General features: G+C 40.7%; 1 protein-coding gene across 4 annotated transcripts in view; it reads right to left on the bottom strand.

Moving 5' to 3' along the window:
• Window positions 1-3,461: 3,461 nt before the first annotated feature.
• Window positions 3,462-18,154, bottom strand: part of cacnb3a (calcium channel, voltage-dependent, beta 3a) — a 45,851-nt gene continuing 31,158 nt past the window's right edge. For 2 of the 4 annotated variants that reach the window (XM_077213983.1, XM_077213984.1), the window contains exons 11-14: window positions 15,555-15,706; window positions 15,355-15,450; window positions 13,687-13,857; window positions 3,462-8,595 (exon numbers count right to left, since the gene is read on the bottom strand). In XM_077213983.1, the coding sequence (XP_077070098.1) occupies window positions 8,209-8,595; window positions 13,687-13,857; window positions 15,355-15,450; window positions 15,555-15,706 (806 nt within the window). In that variant the 3' untranslated portion in view covers window positions 3,462-8,208. Of the gene's footprint in view, window positions 8,596-12,575; window positions 12,623-13,686; window positions 13,858-15,354; window positions 15,451-15,554; window positions 15,707-18,154 lie in introns of all 4 variants that reach the window. The other 2 variants (XR_013196932.1, XM_077213986.1) reach the window with 2 other exon arrangements.

The following is an 18,154-nucleotide window of genomic DNA, read 5'->3' as shown; positions in this document are numbered from 1 at the left end:
TACAGTGATAGCCATGTTCGAAACAGAGTGAAGGTCCGGTTCCACGCTTTTTACAGTGTGTAGTTATAATCTTTGGGTTGACAACCTTTATCTGTGCAATAACTCAACTTTTTCCCACCTGTTCTTGCCGCCCCACCATCCATACAAACAGCCAAGCATTTTCTCCTCACTCGTTATCCTGCGCCAGGTATCTCCTTGTAGAACAGAAAGTCCTCAGAAAATCTTTCATTCCCATGGATAGTGAAACAAAAAAATGAACTGAGCCTCACTGGCGATGTCTGTTGATTCGTCCAACTGAACAGAAAAGTCAGGTATTACCTACCAGACTCAGAGAGATGACGGTGAACCCAAGTGTAGGTATTTATTGAACACAACACAATGTCAACAGGCGAGTATGAGAAATGTACACTAGACAGTTTAATGGCAGATTGCAATGATGAGAATAGACCGAATGTCTTTCACCAGGAAACGGAGGAGCGCACACAGAGGATCAGATGAGATGCAGGAGAACACAGGGACAACACTGGGCTAGGAGATTGCTGGAGACAGGTAAGTATCACAAGAAAACATTACAGGTATACCTTGCAGGTAAGAAAGTCAAGAGACCCAATGGAGGCCAGGCGCTGACTGAATGGTGCGTGTGCTCTTAATCCTGCTACAGATGCCTGTGGTTTTGGGGTCGTCTCGGAACAGATTGAACAGATTAATCTGAGAAAATGTGTTCGGGTCAGCTGGGGCTGAGGGTACAGGTCTCAAACTATTTGAGATGTCAGACTAGAGACCTTTTATCTGTATTCTCCAGCCACGTAACACGGACTTAAAGAAGAAAACCAGTTTCTACTGTATAGACAGTCAGGTTTTATGAAAAGCTAATCTTACCAGCAATTAATTACCCCTTTAATGCCAGCTACATACAGTGTGATTTCAGCAATCCTATAATAAGATTACAAATCACACTGTATGACATGGATCTAATAAACTTGGGTGCGACATGTATGTAGACTGTACGATGATGACAGCTGTTGAATCACAGGCTACAACGCTATTTAGTATAGTAAAGTATAGAAGAATAAAACGTCATCATCATGCGCTAGTGGTAAACAAATAGAGCAAGATGAATTGCACTTTGGTAGTTGTGGTTTTTATGTGTGCTGAAAGAGGAGGAAGCGAAAGAGGAGAATATGAATGCGGTCATGGATAGAGAAAAGAGGCCAACTTGGCATGGCAATTTTGCAAAAGGATCTTGAGGAAAGTAGTTTTAAGTTTTAGTGCCATGTCACGTTGATCAGTATGCCATTTAATGTTGCATTTGTATTGGTTATTCAGTAGATGTGGGTCACAGCAGCAAACACACTGTGAGATGATCATGCTAAACTTCAAACACTGTCAGAAAATGATCGCAGGATATCTTTGACATGACAACAGCCGTCTCTGAACCTCTCTCACCGTACGACATAGGAACAGAGTTTAGGAGCCACAACCACAGAAATCTTTTGTCTGGGATAGGCCAAAATCATACAATGTCTACTGGGAACGTGTTTATGGTGAGGATGAGGGACAGGTGCACGTGATTTGTACTCTGGGGTGTGAGAGGGCTTTGTGTGTGTGTGTGTGGTGGGGGAGCCTGGCATGAAAACTGCTCACAGGAATGCAATCTATGCAGTAGCTGACTGAATGTCAACAGAGTTCTTCAATTCTCATCCTAATGATAACATTTGAAAGAGGTACAGATTTCAGTTTATTGACTGCCTGTGCGCCAAGCATAACACATTTCAACGGCCGCTGTAAGTATGAGTTCTTGTGGAATTGTGTGTGTGTTTTCTTACTTTTAGCAATCCAATGAGCCGCCATAAAAGAAGCCTTCTGCTTTCTCTGAAGCTGTGGCCAGGTTCACCATCCATGTTTTCTGATGGATGTATTCCTTGCTCTTTTGAAGAAAATAAAAAAAACTTTTTTTGCCCTTATATTCTGGGTGCTTTATAATCAAATAGCGCTTTAACTTGGTGGGCTTCATCGCTAAGTCTGCTAGCAACTGAAGACACAAGGTGCATTTTGGTGTCCCGTCGCTGTTCTCAATAAAAACAAACAAATATAATTGTCACAGTTTCTCAATTTAGATAGTTTGGGCTTAGCTTCACTTGTAGAATTCAAATATTTCTCCATGCTCACCAGTTAGCAGCAGGAACGGTTCGTTGCGTTCTGCGTGAAGAGTTTTTAATGAGTGAAGTGAGTGGTTCATCACAGATTGTCGTCAGTGTTGCCAGACTGACGATAATTATCGATTTGTACGATAATTTTGACCTCTACAATGTACGATCAATAATGAAAGAAATCCCATAATGTATGATAATTTCAGAATTTTGTGATGCTTCAAATGATGGTCATTGTAATAATAGGGCTTCTATACTCATTGATCTAGCTGTGGATCCTATGTCTACCGTCATGTGCCGTCATGATTTTGAGGAGAACGTGAACGTGTTGTTACGCGTGTCTTCGATCTCATCTAACGTTACGTCTTCTGGGCCAATCATCATGGAGAATGACTCTCACGAGGACAAGTTACCGTTCCTGCCGCAGGGCTTAAATCAGTTGTTTCCAATCTAAGGGCGATAGTTTAGCAATAAAGTAAATTGCAGGTCATGTCAAAAAATTGTTGGTCTAGATAAATAGCTGTATTCTGTACGTTTAACTCGTGTACGACAAGTTTCTTCCAAATTCGATAATTTTGAGCTTCTGGAGTTCTGGTACGATACTTGGACATTTTCAATCTGGCAACACTGATTGTCGTAATCTTTCTATTGGCCTTAAATTAATGTGGGTGGGAATAATGAGCACAATATGCTTGTTTTATTGGTGCAAATGGTCCCCATATGTAAATATGCAATTTTTATAATACACAGCACAATTTAATAATTTATAGCAAATTATTTTTGCAGGTCTATGGACCACCACTTAGAGAAACCTGGATTGCGAGGGCGGGCGGGACTCGTTCCGCCTTATTGCACTTTCTCTAATTTGTAGTAATATGATTGTCTTGGTATATTTAAAGTTAAAATTTTAAGTGAATTAATTATGTGTAAATCGCTCTCTAAAACTCACTTGTATCAGTGTGATTTACATAGAACTACGATGATGTTAGTGCAGCGTTTAACAACATTGTGGTATCAGTAGTTAAAGCACACAAAAAACAGCAATGCTAATGTTATGGCTAGCTAAAGAACTATTGAATGCACTTTAATATCAAGGTATTTGGACGGAGAGGGATTTACAATTAAGACGGCTAGGTGACAAGTTACATATTTTAAAAGATTATGATATGAATAATGGGCACTAAATAAGACCAAGAATGTGTATTAAGATGTGGTTGAATATGGATGACAGCTTTGTAAGACAAAACCACAGTGATGCAAAAAACACTTGCAATGAATTGTGAGCAATGATCAAACAATTTGAGACACAACTGGTGTGTTAAAAGTACATAAAATGTTTTTTTTTTGGTTTTTTTTTATTATAACTAGTGGCATTTTCTTTAAATAGAAAGCATATACAGCATCAGGCAGGATTTATTTGTCATGTTGTCAGAAAGATGAAGGGGCGAGAGGGAGAAAGAGAGTGTGCCTACATCACGTCTGAGGACCAATTATGTGTCCATTGCAATTATTGTTCTACCTAGTGCATTTATTGCATTACAAAGACATCAAAAAAGAAAAAAAATAGTGCAATATCTTTTTCTCTACTGACACAGAAGAGGAAGTGTTAATGTTCTAAGGCGTTTTCTTTCCATGTTTGTATTGCATACAGAATCGAAGACAAATGACTAAAATTATACCCATAGTAAATATTGTGCTTAATACCTCAGAAAGAAAAAAAATCAGCGTTTTATATGTATGCTGTATTGGTCCGCTAGAAAACAATGCAATGCCATAACAGATAAGGGAAAAACAACGTATCATGTACATTTACATGTATTAAGACATGCAAACCTAAAATAGTCAACCTTATACAGTACACGTCCCACCAAAGCTCTTTTACATTGTGGATAATACACATTGTGTCTTTTCTCAGTCTTAATATCAATCCAACTACAACAATGCAAGTTCTTGCCTTAAATAAAAGTAGCTGAATTCATATCCTTCTGATCCTGACAAATGCTTAAAATAAATAAATATAAATAAAATAAAATCTCATGTACAGTAACAGACTTACAATATAAGTCTATATGGCATTCAGGAGGGTTTAAAAGCAGAAATGTGCAGCTTGTAGTTTAGTTTATGTGCTTATATAAGCAACTTTTTGAACTTGATAAACTTATGATTATGAGTTACCAGAATTATTACTGGAGTGGAGTGCAAAAGTTTTACATGATCGTGACAGTTGAAAGATTAGATATAACTTTACAAAGACAAGGTTAGTAAGCTATGTCTATGTATAAAGTGTATGTATAATGTTAAGTCTTGTGGCTTTACTTTTGAAACTGTTTATCCTTTATTCAGTGTAATGCCTCACCTCTTAGACTTACATTGTAAATCTATTACTGTATGCACATGTACTTTTTTTCGAATTTTTACAAATTGAGGGTATAACCAACATGTCACAGATTCTGTCAGTACAGCGTAACTTGAACTTGGAACTTTCCTTTATTACATCAATCCAAATATGTGTTATGGTTAAGCATTAACATACAAAAATAACAGTGGAGGTATTGAAGCCCATGAGATTGAAAAGAAGCTTTTCAAAGAAAATGAACTTTGTGGCAGAAGCCCCTTGTGTGGTCAGTATAAAAGAGGGTGAATTGTCTTACTAAATAGAATAATACTTACAACAAGAATCAATGCAATACTAAAGTATATCAGAAAGAAACGGTCAGATCTCATGCAACACTTGCATAGAATTTTTTTTCAGTCATGCTCTGATTTTCTTTGTTATTTAAATATAGAACAATAGATTAAAGTGAGACATGTTGATAGCAAATAAAGATGCAGTACACTAAAAGAGAGGATTGGTCAAGGCATTTGTTAAAGTGGATTTTACCCTGACTTCCACACCCCAGAACATGTACATTTACCATGACCCTCTAAACACCCTCTGCAAAGCTTTGCTTCAAGATTGGGCCTGTAAACACAATGTCAAGGACTTTGACATAACATACAATCTACGTCAGTTTGATCTTATGTTAGAAAGGCAAGAGATACAGTGACTTCTAATGACCTGAGATCAACATGTGACGTGGGTTGTTAACAGGTAATTGATTTCTTCAAACTGACATGGAAAGACTCTTTTAGTCCTTAGACATACTCTACATACTCACAGTACGTGAACACAAACACTTATCGCTACCTATTTTGCATTACATTCTTAGTATTGCCACAAGGGGCACTGTAGCATGCATTAGCATAAAATGTTTTCTCTTTCACGTCAACAAGTTTGAAGGGAATTTAGCTTGACACGTTTTGCTTGAAAAACTTGCTTTCACGCACTTGCGTAGAGTATGTTTCAGGCCTTTCACAGAGTCAGTGTATTGTCGTAGCCACCAGTAATCGTTGTTTCGCCTGTTTGGATTTCAGCGTATTTCAGGTCTACTATGTTTAAGCTATGATGAGCTATGATGAACATACTATGGTTGTGATGTACTCAATCTTCAGATTAGGCATCAATTTTGGTCGATAAGACAGGTCTTTACAATCTTATATGAGGGAGGATGTTTCCAAAAGTGCATTGTGGGAGTGTACGGATCCAGTACAATCAACGCAACACAATCAATTGAGGGACAGTCAATTTAGCACCATCCCTCTGGAGGACAATGCATTAGTGCTGAGGACAAGAGGTGTTAAGGCATGCAACTATACATTCACTCAAGTCTCTTTGCATGTTTGGAAAGAACTGTGTAGTCTACGTGAAATCATACTTTAATACGCATCCTATACGTATAAACAATGCATTAAATCAGAAAGGTTAGTTCTGAAGAAAAATAAGGATTTCTCTTGCTGGATGGCGATGTTTGGATATGTAACGAAATCTAGAGGCCATCAAAAAATGTATAATATATTAGTTTAGATGTTTTAATTGTAAGTTTTCTCGCAAAAGTCCCAAAACAAAACTACAGCGCTACAAGAGAGTGTACTGCAACTTTATGTGACTTTACATAACGGTACAACAACTGACGTTACATATATTTCAATGCGTCTCACGTCACCAATCTCTGAGTGAGAGCAATCCTGACTTTGTAAACATTTGTTAAAAACAATACAGATCCATAAAAACAAAGTGAACTAATGTTCTAAAGAATTATACTCAGGATCTGGTGAAATTTCATTCGATTTACACACGCTAGCTATTCTTAGATGCATTACTAATATTCTGTTGCAGATTTTAAATTAAACAAAAAAACTGAGTAGATTTTTCTACTCTTATATACTTTAAGTTTTCTAAAAGTCCTGTTTCAACCCTAATGTGCAAATAGTCCTAAATAGTTGTATTTGTGACATGCAGTGGTATGGATATACAGGTAAGTATTAAGGCCAGTTTGAATTGTCCAACACTGGATACACCTTAGCCTAAGCTGCTACAGGTAACATCCGACTCTAGAGTCATGATAATGGGAAAAGGGAGAAACTTTCTTGGATTTGGTCGTAACACAACCTGGTTGATATATGCTAATGTAATCACCAATCAGGTCATTAAACTAGCTAGCAGTCAATGTGTCGTCAAAGCAAGATGTGACACTATGTTTTTAAGTTGGCCACGGTAAACCGCCCTTTTAGATGCCCAGAGCCTCGAGGAGGAAAGAGTGGCGAGAAACAGAGGACAGAGGAAGATCGCGTTCTTCTTGGTAAAGACAAAGTCCTTCTGAGGCAGTTCACTCGGCAGCCATTTTGGTAATGATAGTACAACTCCTACCTACTTAAATGAGGATATCGCTTTGTCAACCTTTCAACAATTGTTAAAATCACTGAAAAAACACTGATACGAAAACTTTAATTTAGCTCCTTTAGCTTTATAAATCATGTTAGTCTAGCTAATGTGCATGCATATTCTAGACAAAACAGATCAGGATGCATTTGATTGGCCCTTTTAAATGAGAGACGCCATTTTGAGTGTTATGATTTCTCATCAATCATTTTTTCTCTTCCTTATACTGTCTCTGATAAGGTCAACCAAGTGATGACTTGCAAATGTGTCAAATGGTAAAATGTATGAATCTAGACCTGAACTTTTCAATTGTCAAGTCGCAGAGGAACAACATGACTATCCCAAAACGGACACCAAAACTGGTGAGCGTCATCTGTGGTACTTCTATAAAAAAAGCCAGAGTATGGGCACTGTTGGGTGATAAAATAAATCCAGTTTTTCAGTCCTTCTCATTTCCCAGAAAAAGAAACCAATGACACTAACCTAATTAGGTTCTTTCTTTATGCGGCAGTATGGAAATGCAGGAAGATCGACTGCTTCTCTTCATTCTGGAGTTAAATTTCACCTCATGTGCAAACCCAGACTACAGTCCCAATAATATTTTTACTCTACGACAGCAGAGTGTAACCCTGAATCCCTTTCCTACATATACCACATATGCATGGTGCTTGTGCAAGCGCCAATGTGTGCTACATCTATGAACGTGACCATGAAATGTCAGTTGCCTGAGTAATGTACCAATAAACAACTGATATTGATAAGATGAGTGCATACAGGCTCCATGATAGAGGGCATGAACCAAAAATTAGTGAGTAATATTCACATTTACAAGAGCGCTAGCAAAAAAAAAAAAGATGCCATTAAAGTAAGATGCAACAAAATGCTACAACATCTTTCATTGTGACTCACATCCCATGCTATAAAAGTGCTTTTCCTTTTTCCATAATGCTTTCTGTGCTCATTGGGTTAAGGGAGAGTGTATAATACGCAAAATAATAAAGTAATATTGGACTTGGGTGGGGTAAGGGTTTCCAGAGGAAGCTCAAATATTGTTTTGATAAGAACATGCATTTGATCTTAAAGGAGAAAAGCTGCCCTGTCTTTAAAAAGCAAATGTAGTGCAATGCCTCAAACAATAACGACCACATAAGCTTAGAAAACAGGATATTTTGGCCAATCATGGGCAGCTTCATCCATCAACACACATACACACACATTGTGCGTTTCCAATTCCTCACCAATCCCCATCACCCCGATTCACGACCCAACCCTCTCTTCCGGACTCCTGCAGGTGGACGGTCAGTAGTTGTCCCTCGGCCAGGCTCTCACGCGCTGACGGTTGTTTCGTTGGTTGTGTCCGTCCTGCGAGTCTCGCTGCTGCAGGAGTCGGTCCCGTGACTCGTGTCCGTTAGTGCTGTTGATGCCACCGGGTTGGTTACGGTTGGGCGGGTACACGTCCCGGTACGGGTTAGAGTGGCGTTGGGGTTCGTAATCATCTTCCTCTTCTTCTTCCTCCTCCTCCTCTTCTTCCTCGTCCTCCGGGGGGTGCAGGGAGCTAGAGCCACCTCGGCGGAGGGAGCGAGAGTCACTGGCCTCGTCGGAGGGCATGAGGCTGTCCTGCTCCCCCTGCTCCTCCTCCTCCACCCCCACTCCCCCTCCACCCCCGGCGGGCGACAACTGCTGGTTCTGGGACAGAAAGAGAGAGATGACCACTCTAAACCATACTGAGGTCACGTTTCCTCTTTCTGTTTCACTCCAAAGAAAAATGACTCGTTTAGGAGATTGGAATACACATAAAAAAACACAAATATTAAAACATGTAATGTGCAGTGAGGTGGGGAGAAGTCTCACCGATGACATAAAGTGACTGGTTACTATGGCTTTGTTCACACTGCACACAAATTGGACTTGCTTTTTAAATCCAGGCTTTAGAACTAACTGTCCAAACTGTCATCATCTGTGAATGTAGTTTGGAACGGAATTGTCAGATGTGTTTTTTCTGTTCAGGCTGAATTGTTTTGAGTCTGAACAAAGCCTCTTTGCTTGTTGAGATCTGAGATCAAACTGCTGTGCATTATAGATTGCTACGCATTTTCCTCTGGAGCAAAAAAGATTCAGGTTAGTTTTAAAAACAAGGAGGTTGCATTCAAAGGGAAGTTAGAAGGGTTGTCACATTCACAAAGCATCAATCTGTGTGCTCAGATACAGCCTGTTTTACAAAGTCATAAAATCAGTGTTTCTTTATAACGCAGGAAAACAAGCAGCTGTATTTGCTTTGTGAACTCATCTTATGGAAGGGGCCTACGGTGTTAATATGTCAATCAGCAAGGTGCAAAAACAGAACAGTCTGAGATGACTGTGTGCAGCTCGCTCCGATAAAAGCAAAATAAGCCAAAAGTGTAGAGGGGTTGGTGCATAACACAATAGAAATCATAGAAAAAGTAGGCCATGTCAAATGGAAAGTTTGCACTGCCATATGGCAGTTTACATCATTTGACAGAAAAAGTTTAAAGAAAAAACCTCTAGAAAGTGCAAGAAAGCATGTGGCTACTTCCCTGTAATTAATCCAATTCAGTTCTAACCTCTAACCCGTAGGAACGCTGCCTACACCTTTAGAAAACCTTTCTACACATTTAGAAAAGCTTCCTACACCTTTAGAAAAGCTGCCTAACACCTTTACAAATGATGGCTACACCTTTAGAAACGCTGCCTACACCTTTAGAAATGTTGCCTACACCTTTAGAAAAGCTTCCTACACCTTTACAAATGATGCCTACACCTTTAGAAATGCTGCCTACACCTTTAGAAAACCTTTCTACACATTTAGAAAAGCTTCCTACACCTTTAGAAAAGCTGCCTAACACCTTTACAAATGATGGCTACACCTTTAGAAACGCTGCCTACACCTTTAGAAATGTTGCCTACACCTTTAGAAAAGCTTCCTACACCTTTACAAATGATGCCTACACCTTTAGAAACGCTGCCTACACCTTTAGAAAAGCTTCCTACACCTTTACAAATGATGCCTACACCTTTAGAAACACTGCCTACACCTTTACAAATGATGCCTACACCTTTAAAAACGCTGCCTACACCTTTAGAAACCCTGCCTACACCTTTACAAACGCTGCCTACACCTTTACAAATGATGCCTACACCTTTAGAAATGCTGTCTACACCTTTAGAAACATTGCCTACACCTTTACAAACACTGCCTACACCTTTACAAACACTGCCTACACCTTTACAAATGCTGCCTACAGCTTTAGAAATGCTGCCTACACCTTTAGAAAAGCTGCCTACACCTTTACAAATGCTTCCTACACCTTTAGAAACGCTGCCTACACCTTTAGAAATGTTGCCTACACCTTTAGAAACGCTGCATACACCTTTAGAAAAGCTGCCTAAACCTTTAGAAAAGCTGCCTACACCTTTATAAATGATGCCTACACCTTTAGAAACGCTGCCTACACCTTTAGAAACACTGCCTACACATTTACAAACGCTGCCTACACCTTAACAAATGATGCCTACACCTTTAGAAACACTGCCTACACCTTTATAAACAGTGCCTACACCTTTACAAATGCTACCTACATGTTTAGAAAAGCTGCCTACACCTTTACAAATGATGCCTACACCTTTAGAAACACTGCCTACACCTTTACAAACGCTGCCTACACCTTTACAAATGCTGCCTACAGCTTTAGAAATGCTGTCTACACCTTTAGAAAAGCTGCCTACACCTTTACAAATGATGCCTACACCTTTAGGAATGTTGCCTACACCTTTAGAAACGCTGTCTACGCCTTTAGAAATGCTGCCTACACCTTTAGAAAAGCTGCCTACACCTTTAGAAAAGCTGCCTACACCTTTACAAATGATGCCTACACCTTTAGAAATGCTGCCTACACCTTTAGAAACACTGCCTACACCTTTACAAACGCTGCCTACACCTTTACAAATGATGCCTACACCTTTAGAAACGCTGCCTAGACCTTTAGAAACGCTGCCTACACCTTTACAAATGCTGCCTATATCTTTAGAAATGCTGCCTACACCTTTAGAAAAGCTGTCTACACCTTTACAAATGATGCCTACACCTTTAGAAACGCTGCCTACACCTTTACAAATGCTGCCTACACTTTTACAAACGTTCTCTAAAGCTTTAGAAACGTTGCCACACCTTGAGACATGCTGCCTTCACCCTTACAAATGCTGCCTACACCTTTAGAAACGTAGACTACACCTTTAGAAACATTGACTACACCTTGAGACATGCTGCCTACACCTTTACAAATGCTGCCTACAGATTTAGAAATGCTGTCTACACCTTTAGAAAAGCTGCCTACACCTTTACAAATGACGCCTACACCTTTAGAAATGTGGCCTACACCTTTAGAAACCCTGTCTACACCTTTAGAAATGCTGCCTACATCTTTAGAAAAGCTGCCTACACCTTTAGAAAAGCTGCCTACACCTTTAGAAATGATGCCTACACGTTTAGAAACGCTGCCTGCACCTTTAGAAACACTGCCTACACCTTTACAAACGCTGCCTACACCTTTACAAATGATGCCTACACCTTTACAAACACTTCCTACACCTTTAGAAACGCTGCCTACACCTTTACAAATGCTGCCTACATCTTTAGAAATGCTGCCTACACGTTTAGAAAAGCTGCCTACACCTTTACAAAAGCTGTCTACACCTTTACAAATGATGCCTACACCTTTAGAAACGCTGCCTACACCTTTACAAATGCTGCCTACACTTTTACAAACGTTCTCTAAAGCTTTAGAAACGTTGCCACACCTTGAGACATGCTGCCTACACCCTTACAAATGCTGCCTACACCTTTAGAAACGTGGACTACACCTTTAGAAACATTGACTACACCTTGAGACATGCTGCCTACACCTTACAAATGCTGTCTACACCTTTAAAACAATGCCTACACCTTTAGAAACGTTGATTACACCTTGAGACATGCTGTCTACATCCTTAACAATGCTGTCTACAACTTAAAAACACTGCCTACACCTTTAGAAACGTTACGTTTATAATTACGACAATACGTTAAAATTATATGGCAAGAAATACCAGTATGCAATATGAAGCAGCATAACAAGCTGTTTTGTACAGCTAAAAATAACTGAAAGCAGGTAACACCAGAATCCAGACACATTCAATATACAAATGGCCGTGCCCGCTCTTACATTAAAAATAAGGTATAGATGTGCTATAGGTTTATAAATGCTGCACACACCTTTAGAAATGTTAAGATAAGAGGTACCATAAGATGTACTGATTACATATTAAGAAGAACATTTAAATGTGGATTTAATAGAGATTTGAATGTGCTTTTGGAGTTTTCTTGAAAATTAAAGGCATTTTAAAGCCAGCATAATTTTAAACAAAGCTTTTGTATTACTACCTTTTACCCAAGTGAAACATAAAAACTATAAATGGGCTACATGTCTTACCAACAACAGCCTAACACAATCATATATTTGCATATATGATTTTCTTTTTTCAAAATAAGTGTTTTCCATTTCCATTTGGAGGGTTTAAAGGAATTGGAGGATGGATGTAAAGAGTAGCAGGGTGGGGTTTTGATTTACAGTCAGAGTGGGGAAGGCAGATTGACTGTCTCACCTACTCACCGCAGGTTTGTAACCGTTCATTCAATTAATTCCTGTGTTTCAGAGAACTGCAAAGATGTCAGGCATGAATGAGACACAAAACAGACAGATTGAGACTTACAACATGTCAGTATTACAAGTATTTGTGGACCCAAGACAACTTAAGGACAGAGAGTGAAAAAATGGAGCGGAGGAAAAGACAGACCAGACAAACGTTTACTTTATTATCACCTTATGTTGTCAAAAAGGACAATTATAATCAGTTTTTAATTACAGATCAGTTTTGTCAAATGCAAAGTAGGACTGACCAATTATTGCTTGCATGAAATGATTAAAGCAGAACAGAGCTGTCACTAGTTTGAATATACAGGGGCTCTAGTGAAAAGTCAAAACTCTTCTGCCAACCTTAATTTAGCATTTTACCTTTAAAACTGTGTCCCATACACCATTGAAAATCAGCTGTGACCTAAAACCATTTTTTGTGTAACTGCAACATCCTGACTTTTGAGGTCAGCTATATAATTTTAATTGAATTAACTTCATAGGATATTGAATAAGGTGGATGCAGATCTGAATCCACACATCACAAATTTAAGATATATTTCTCGAAGCTGATACATATGGTATTTATATTCTCAATGATTATGTTTAGCACAGTCTCTGGACTACTTTCCAGGCTGATCGATGAGGACACATACTGTATTAAGTCTAGTGGCATCTGGTCTAACTAGGCCAATGCATATGTGACTGCAAACCACAAAACCTTTCAAGAATGTAGTCATCTGCATTTTAAATATAGAAAGATATATTGAATATTTATGACGATGACTTTGCTCATATTGTGAATGTCACAATTTAATGTGCCATCCCAGACAGCAACAAAGTGTCGGCCCAGATCGACTGGATCGATTGGAATCCACACGTACCAGATGTGGACTGGATCTGGGCCGACACGATGTTGCTGTCTGGGATTTAAGTTTCCTCAGATATGTCATTGCACTAGTTCTGCAATCCCTCCTTGTAAAGCTGCTTTGATTATCTTGAGAGCCAAAGGCACTTGAGAACTAACATAGATTTCTCCTATCTAAAACTCTTTAAATGTTTCGGGCCTATCCACACAAAGACACCTCACCTGAAGACTGGAGATTGCCGAGGGTGGGGTCATCAGATTTTGCTCCAATAGGGGGTTAAGAGGGGCGGTGCCTGGCAGATGAGTGGCACGCCAGTAAACCTCCAGATATTCAGCGAGGTGCTCACAGGCGTCCTCCAACTGGTTCTCGTCCAAAATGACATCAAACATCTCCTGATGGGGAGACAGGGTGGAGGAGAAGATGACATGCGGGGGATGAAATTAGAAGATATTATATAAAATATCTTATGATGGTGGACAGATGATGGGAGATGACGTTGAGCGACAGGTAGGATAATGGCTCTATGGAACAACATGCAACATGACTTTTGTCAGAATGTGGTTTGGAAAAGCAAGCATTTGCATCACTAGAACTGTAGCAAGGCCAGCCTAAATAAGTTCAGTTTAGAACTAAGCAACGTATGGGGCTTCCTTAAAAAGTTGAAGAGCAGTCAATCAAGTGAGAATGAAGAACAAACATTTAAAATTACACTAGTTCACTAACAATGTGAGATACCAAATTACCTTCATTTCCAATTACCGGTAACACAATGTGTAGTCAGACAGATGTGCCCTAAATTAAATGCTTTCAAAACCTGCAGTTCTCATCCTTGCAATCCTAAGTCAGCCAATGACAGTTTAAGTGAAAACAAATCTAACTTCACTTTGTTTAGAGCTGTCAGAGTTTGACTGGTAATCAGGTCTATTTAAACAGAGGGAAAACCGCTAAATGATGGTAGAGATTTTGAATAATTAGTCCAAAAATAATAATTCGATCATTATTTACCAACCCTTGTGTATTTCCAAAAAGTATAAGTTTATCTTTTCAGTGCAAGTGCAATAAATGAGTACTTTCAAGCTTTCAAAAAGCAAAAGCACCATACAAGTCCTGCATATGCTATACTACAAGTTTCCTGAAACCAAATGATAGCTTTGTGTGAGAAACATACAATAAATGTTGTTATCCACTGAAAATTGTGTTTTGTGAACCAGATTAAACCAATTCATAACAAAGATCATTGTAAAAATATTTGTGAATCACACTTTTATGGGGTTTTAGTGTCTTCCTTAAAGCCCCAGTCCCTATTCATTGCAATTGTATGGAAAGGAGCATCCAGTACAGTTTCTCCAAATATCTTCCCATGTTCCACACAAGAAAGAAAGTCATATGTATTAGAAAAAAAATGAGGGAGAGTAAATAATAATAATTTTTGGAAAATATTTTTTCCTATACCCTTTTGGATTTATATTCTAGACAAGTGCATTGCTGTCCGTCAGGGGTGTCCAATCCTGCTCCTGCAGAGTCTAGATCCATCAAACCTGCCAGGAAGTTTCAAGTGATCTTGTAGACCTTGATAAGCTGGTTCAGCTGTGTTTAATTAGGACTAGAGCGGATAGTGGTCCTCAAGGAGCACAGGATTGGACACCCCTGCCATACATGCATTACTCATTTATGAGTTTACATCCAGTACCAGGGCACATCCCATACTGTAATATGGCAGTCTAGCTCTTTAAGACCTTTTCAAGGAAATATTGTAAAAAGACAAAACTATCCATTTATATTTGTGAAGTGGATCTTGACAACACTAATGTTAAATCTACAGTATTATGAACAGCTCTGTAAATGTTTATGGGTACGTGTGTGTGTGTTTTTAAACTTCAAGAACTTACAGGGGGACACTGAACCAGTTTATCTGCTGCCATCATCTGAACATTGAGGTGTTTGCTCTGTGATTTACCCCTCGACTTTATCAACCGCTGTAGGACCTGCCAAAATAGAGGAAGAATCAAAGAAAAATAAATGCTGAAGATATTTTTGAGAACATTTTCAGCAATCATTTGAAATATGCACCCGTGATCATGAGACTTACCTTTGGAGAGGTGACCTTGACATAGACTATAATGGGAGCTAGCGAGGTTTTAGCTAGCTGTGTTGGATGGTTAATCGTGTCCGCATCCAGAATCACCAGTTGAAGGGTTTTGGCCAACTCAAATATTCTCTCGATCTCACTCTGTACCTCCGCTGGGTGCACAAACAGACCAACAGCACCCACAAAACATGAAGGCCGAGAAAAACAGGAGGAGAAAATGCTCAAAAAGATTTGCTTCAACAATATAGATTTTGTCTGCTGGGTTTTTTTTTAAACATTTTTTAATACCTATTCTTACAACTTTGACAACACTTTGTTAACCAGCTAGATACAGTAAACTAAAAAAGCAATTGTAGTCAAAAAATAGGTAACGACTCGGTTACTAACGTAACCTCGGTTCCCTGAGAGGAGGGAACGAGTATTGCGTAAGTAGCTTACGCTATGGGAAAACTCCTTTTCTCGAGAATACTGAAGTCTTTATGTAAAACGCATTGCAGCTGCACAGCAGACAGCAATGAACGAAGGAAGCTCGGTCATTGGCTGTGCTGCGGCAACTTGCTCGAACCAATGACGGGGCGACTCTGAATGCGCGACCAATGAGCGCGCTTCGCGCCCGCGCGCGTCAGAGCCCGCCAAGATGGGCGTGGCCAAGAGCTATTTATTGGGCGCCCCGTCATAAGAGTTCTTTAGGTTAAAACGACTGAAGCGAACTAACCAAGCACAAGCACGGCAGCTTACTCAATACTCGTTCCCTCCTCTCAGGGAACCGAGGTTACTTTAGTAACCGAGTCGTTCCCTTTCGAGAGGTCTGTCCTATTGCGTAAGTAGCTTACGCTATGGGAACACCATGCAAAACGCTGTGCATGCTGAACTTCGCCTTATGATAGCCAGAGGCAGGTGCCTGAGCTGAAAAGCAAAGTTATCATCCAACTAGCCGGCAGAGGCGAGCTTTATATGTGGGAAAAAATACAGAGCGGCTAGAAGGCGCTCAGTGTGACACAAGCACATACATAATCTAGATACGAACTCGTAGTTCAACTAGCATCATGCTGATAGTACATTGGAATGCAATGTCGGGACCTGTAGGTTGTAGAACCTGATAAATGTGGACGGTGAGGCCCAGCCTGCCGCCGCACAAATATCCTCGATCGGTATCCCGCTCGACCATGCCCAGGAAGAAGCCACACTCCTGGTGGAGTGTGCTTTGACTCCCCAGGGGCATTGAAGTCCCTTAGCTTCATAAGCCAGTGCTATAGCCTCAACTATCCAGTGAGAGATTCTCTGCTTTGAAACGGCGGAACCTTTCGTACGGCCGCCAAAGCATACAAACAGTTGTTCTGTCTGTCTGAATAGGGCAGAACGCTCCAAATACACTCTGAGAGCCCTAACGGGGCAGAGTAGATTAGCGTCGTGTTCGTCTGCTGGAGACGACAGCGCAGTTAGGGAGATAACCTGTGCTCTGAAGGGAGTGGTGAGCACTTTAGGAATATACCCGTGTTTCGGTCTAAGGACGACCCTGCAGTCGTTAGGTCCGAATTCTAGGCAGGCAGCGCTTGTCGAAAGCGCGTGCAGGTCGCCCACTCTCTTGACCGAGGCGAGTGCCAGCAAGAGCGCAGTCTTAAGCGAGAGCTGTTTAAGGTGCACGGTTCGGAGTGGTTCGAACGGGGGCCCTTTAAGAGCGTCTAGGACAGTAGCTAGGTCCCAGATCGGCACTGAGGGGGGGCGTGAAGGGTTCATCCTCCTAGCGCCCCTTAGGAAACGAATAATTAGGTCGTTTCTTCCCAATGGACGTTCAATTACAGGGTCGTGTGACGCTGTGATGGTCGCCACATATACTTTGAGCGTGGAGGGGGTGCGGCCCGCATCCAGAAGCCCTTGTAGAAAAGCGAGTACGTTCGTAATCTCGCATGTTTCAGGTTTCAGGCCCTTGGCATTACAACAGTCACTGAACACTTTCCATTTCTGAGCATATAAGCGTCTCGTGGAGGGCGCCCGCGCCTCAGCGATGGTTTTTAGTGCTCCTCTCGTGAGGTTCCTGGGAACCCGTTGAGGGGCCATGCATGAAGGGCACACAGATCGGGGCGGGGATGAAATATCATCCCGCTGGCCTGACTGAGGAGGTCTGGCCTCAGTGGAATCGGCCGTGGTGCAGATTGCATTTGCATCAGATCTGGAAACCATGTTTGGTTCTTCCAGAGTGGGGCTATCAGAAGCACTGCGTTTTGCTCCTCTCTGACCCGACTGATGACCTGTGGCAGCATCTGCTCTCAGCGAGCGCAAGTTGTGCTGGGACCATAAAATGAGTCTCCTGGCCATTGAATGCATGGAGCTTGACCTGAGTCCACCCTGGCGATTTATGTACGACACTACCGTCATGTTGTCCGTTCGGACCAGGACGTGTTCGTTTTTTAGATGTGGAAGCAGGGCTCTGAGAGCCAAAGCGACCGCTTTCATCTCCAGACAGTTTATGTGTAGGCGCTTTTCCGGGTTTGACCAAAAGCCGGAGACAGGCCTGCCCTCGTAAAGGGCCCCCCAACCTATTTTGGAGGCATCTGTCGTTATCATCTTTCTCCTTGTGTTCACACCCAGACTCACGCCTG

Source organism: Siphateles boraxobius, unplaced genomic scaffold, assembly GCF_051911475.1.
Source record: "Siphateles boraxobius isolate OS27281-9 unplaced genomic scaffold, OSU_SipBor_1 68, whole genome shotgun sequence".
Taxonomy (NCBI): Eukaryota; Metazoa; Chordata; class Actinopteri; order Cypriniformes; family Leuciscidae; genus Siphateles; species Siphateles boraxobius.
The sequence above is the reverse complement of the archived record's forward strand: the minus strand, read 5'-3'. Positions and strand labels throughout refer to the sequence as shown.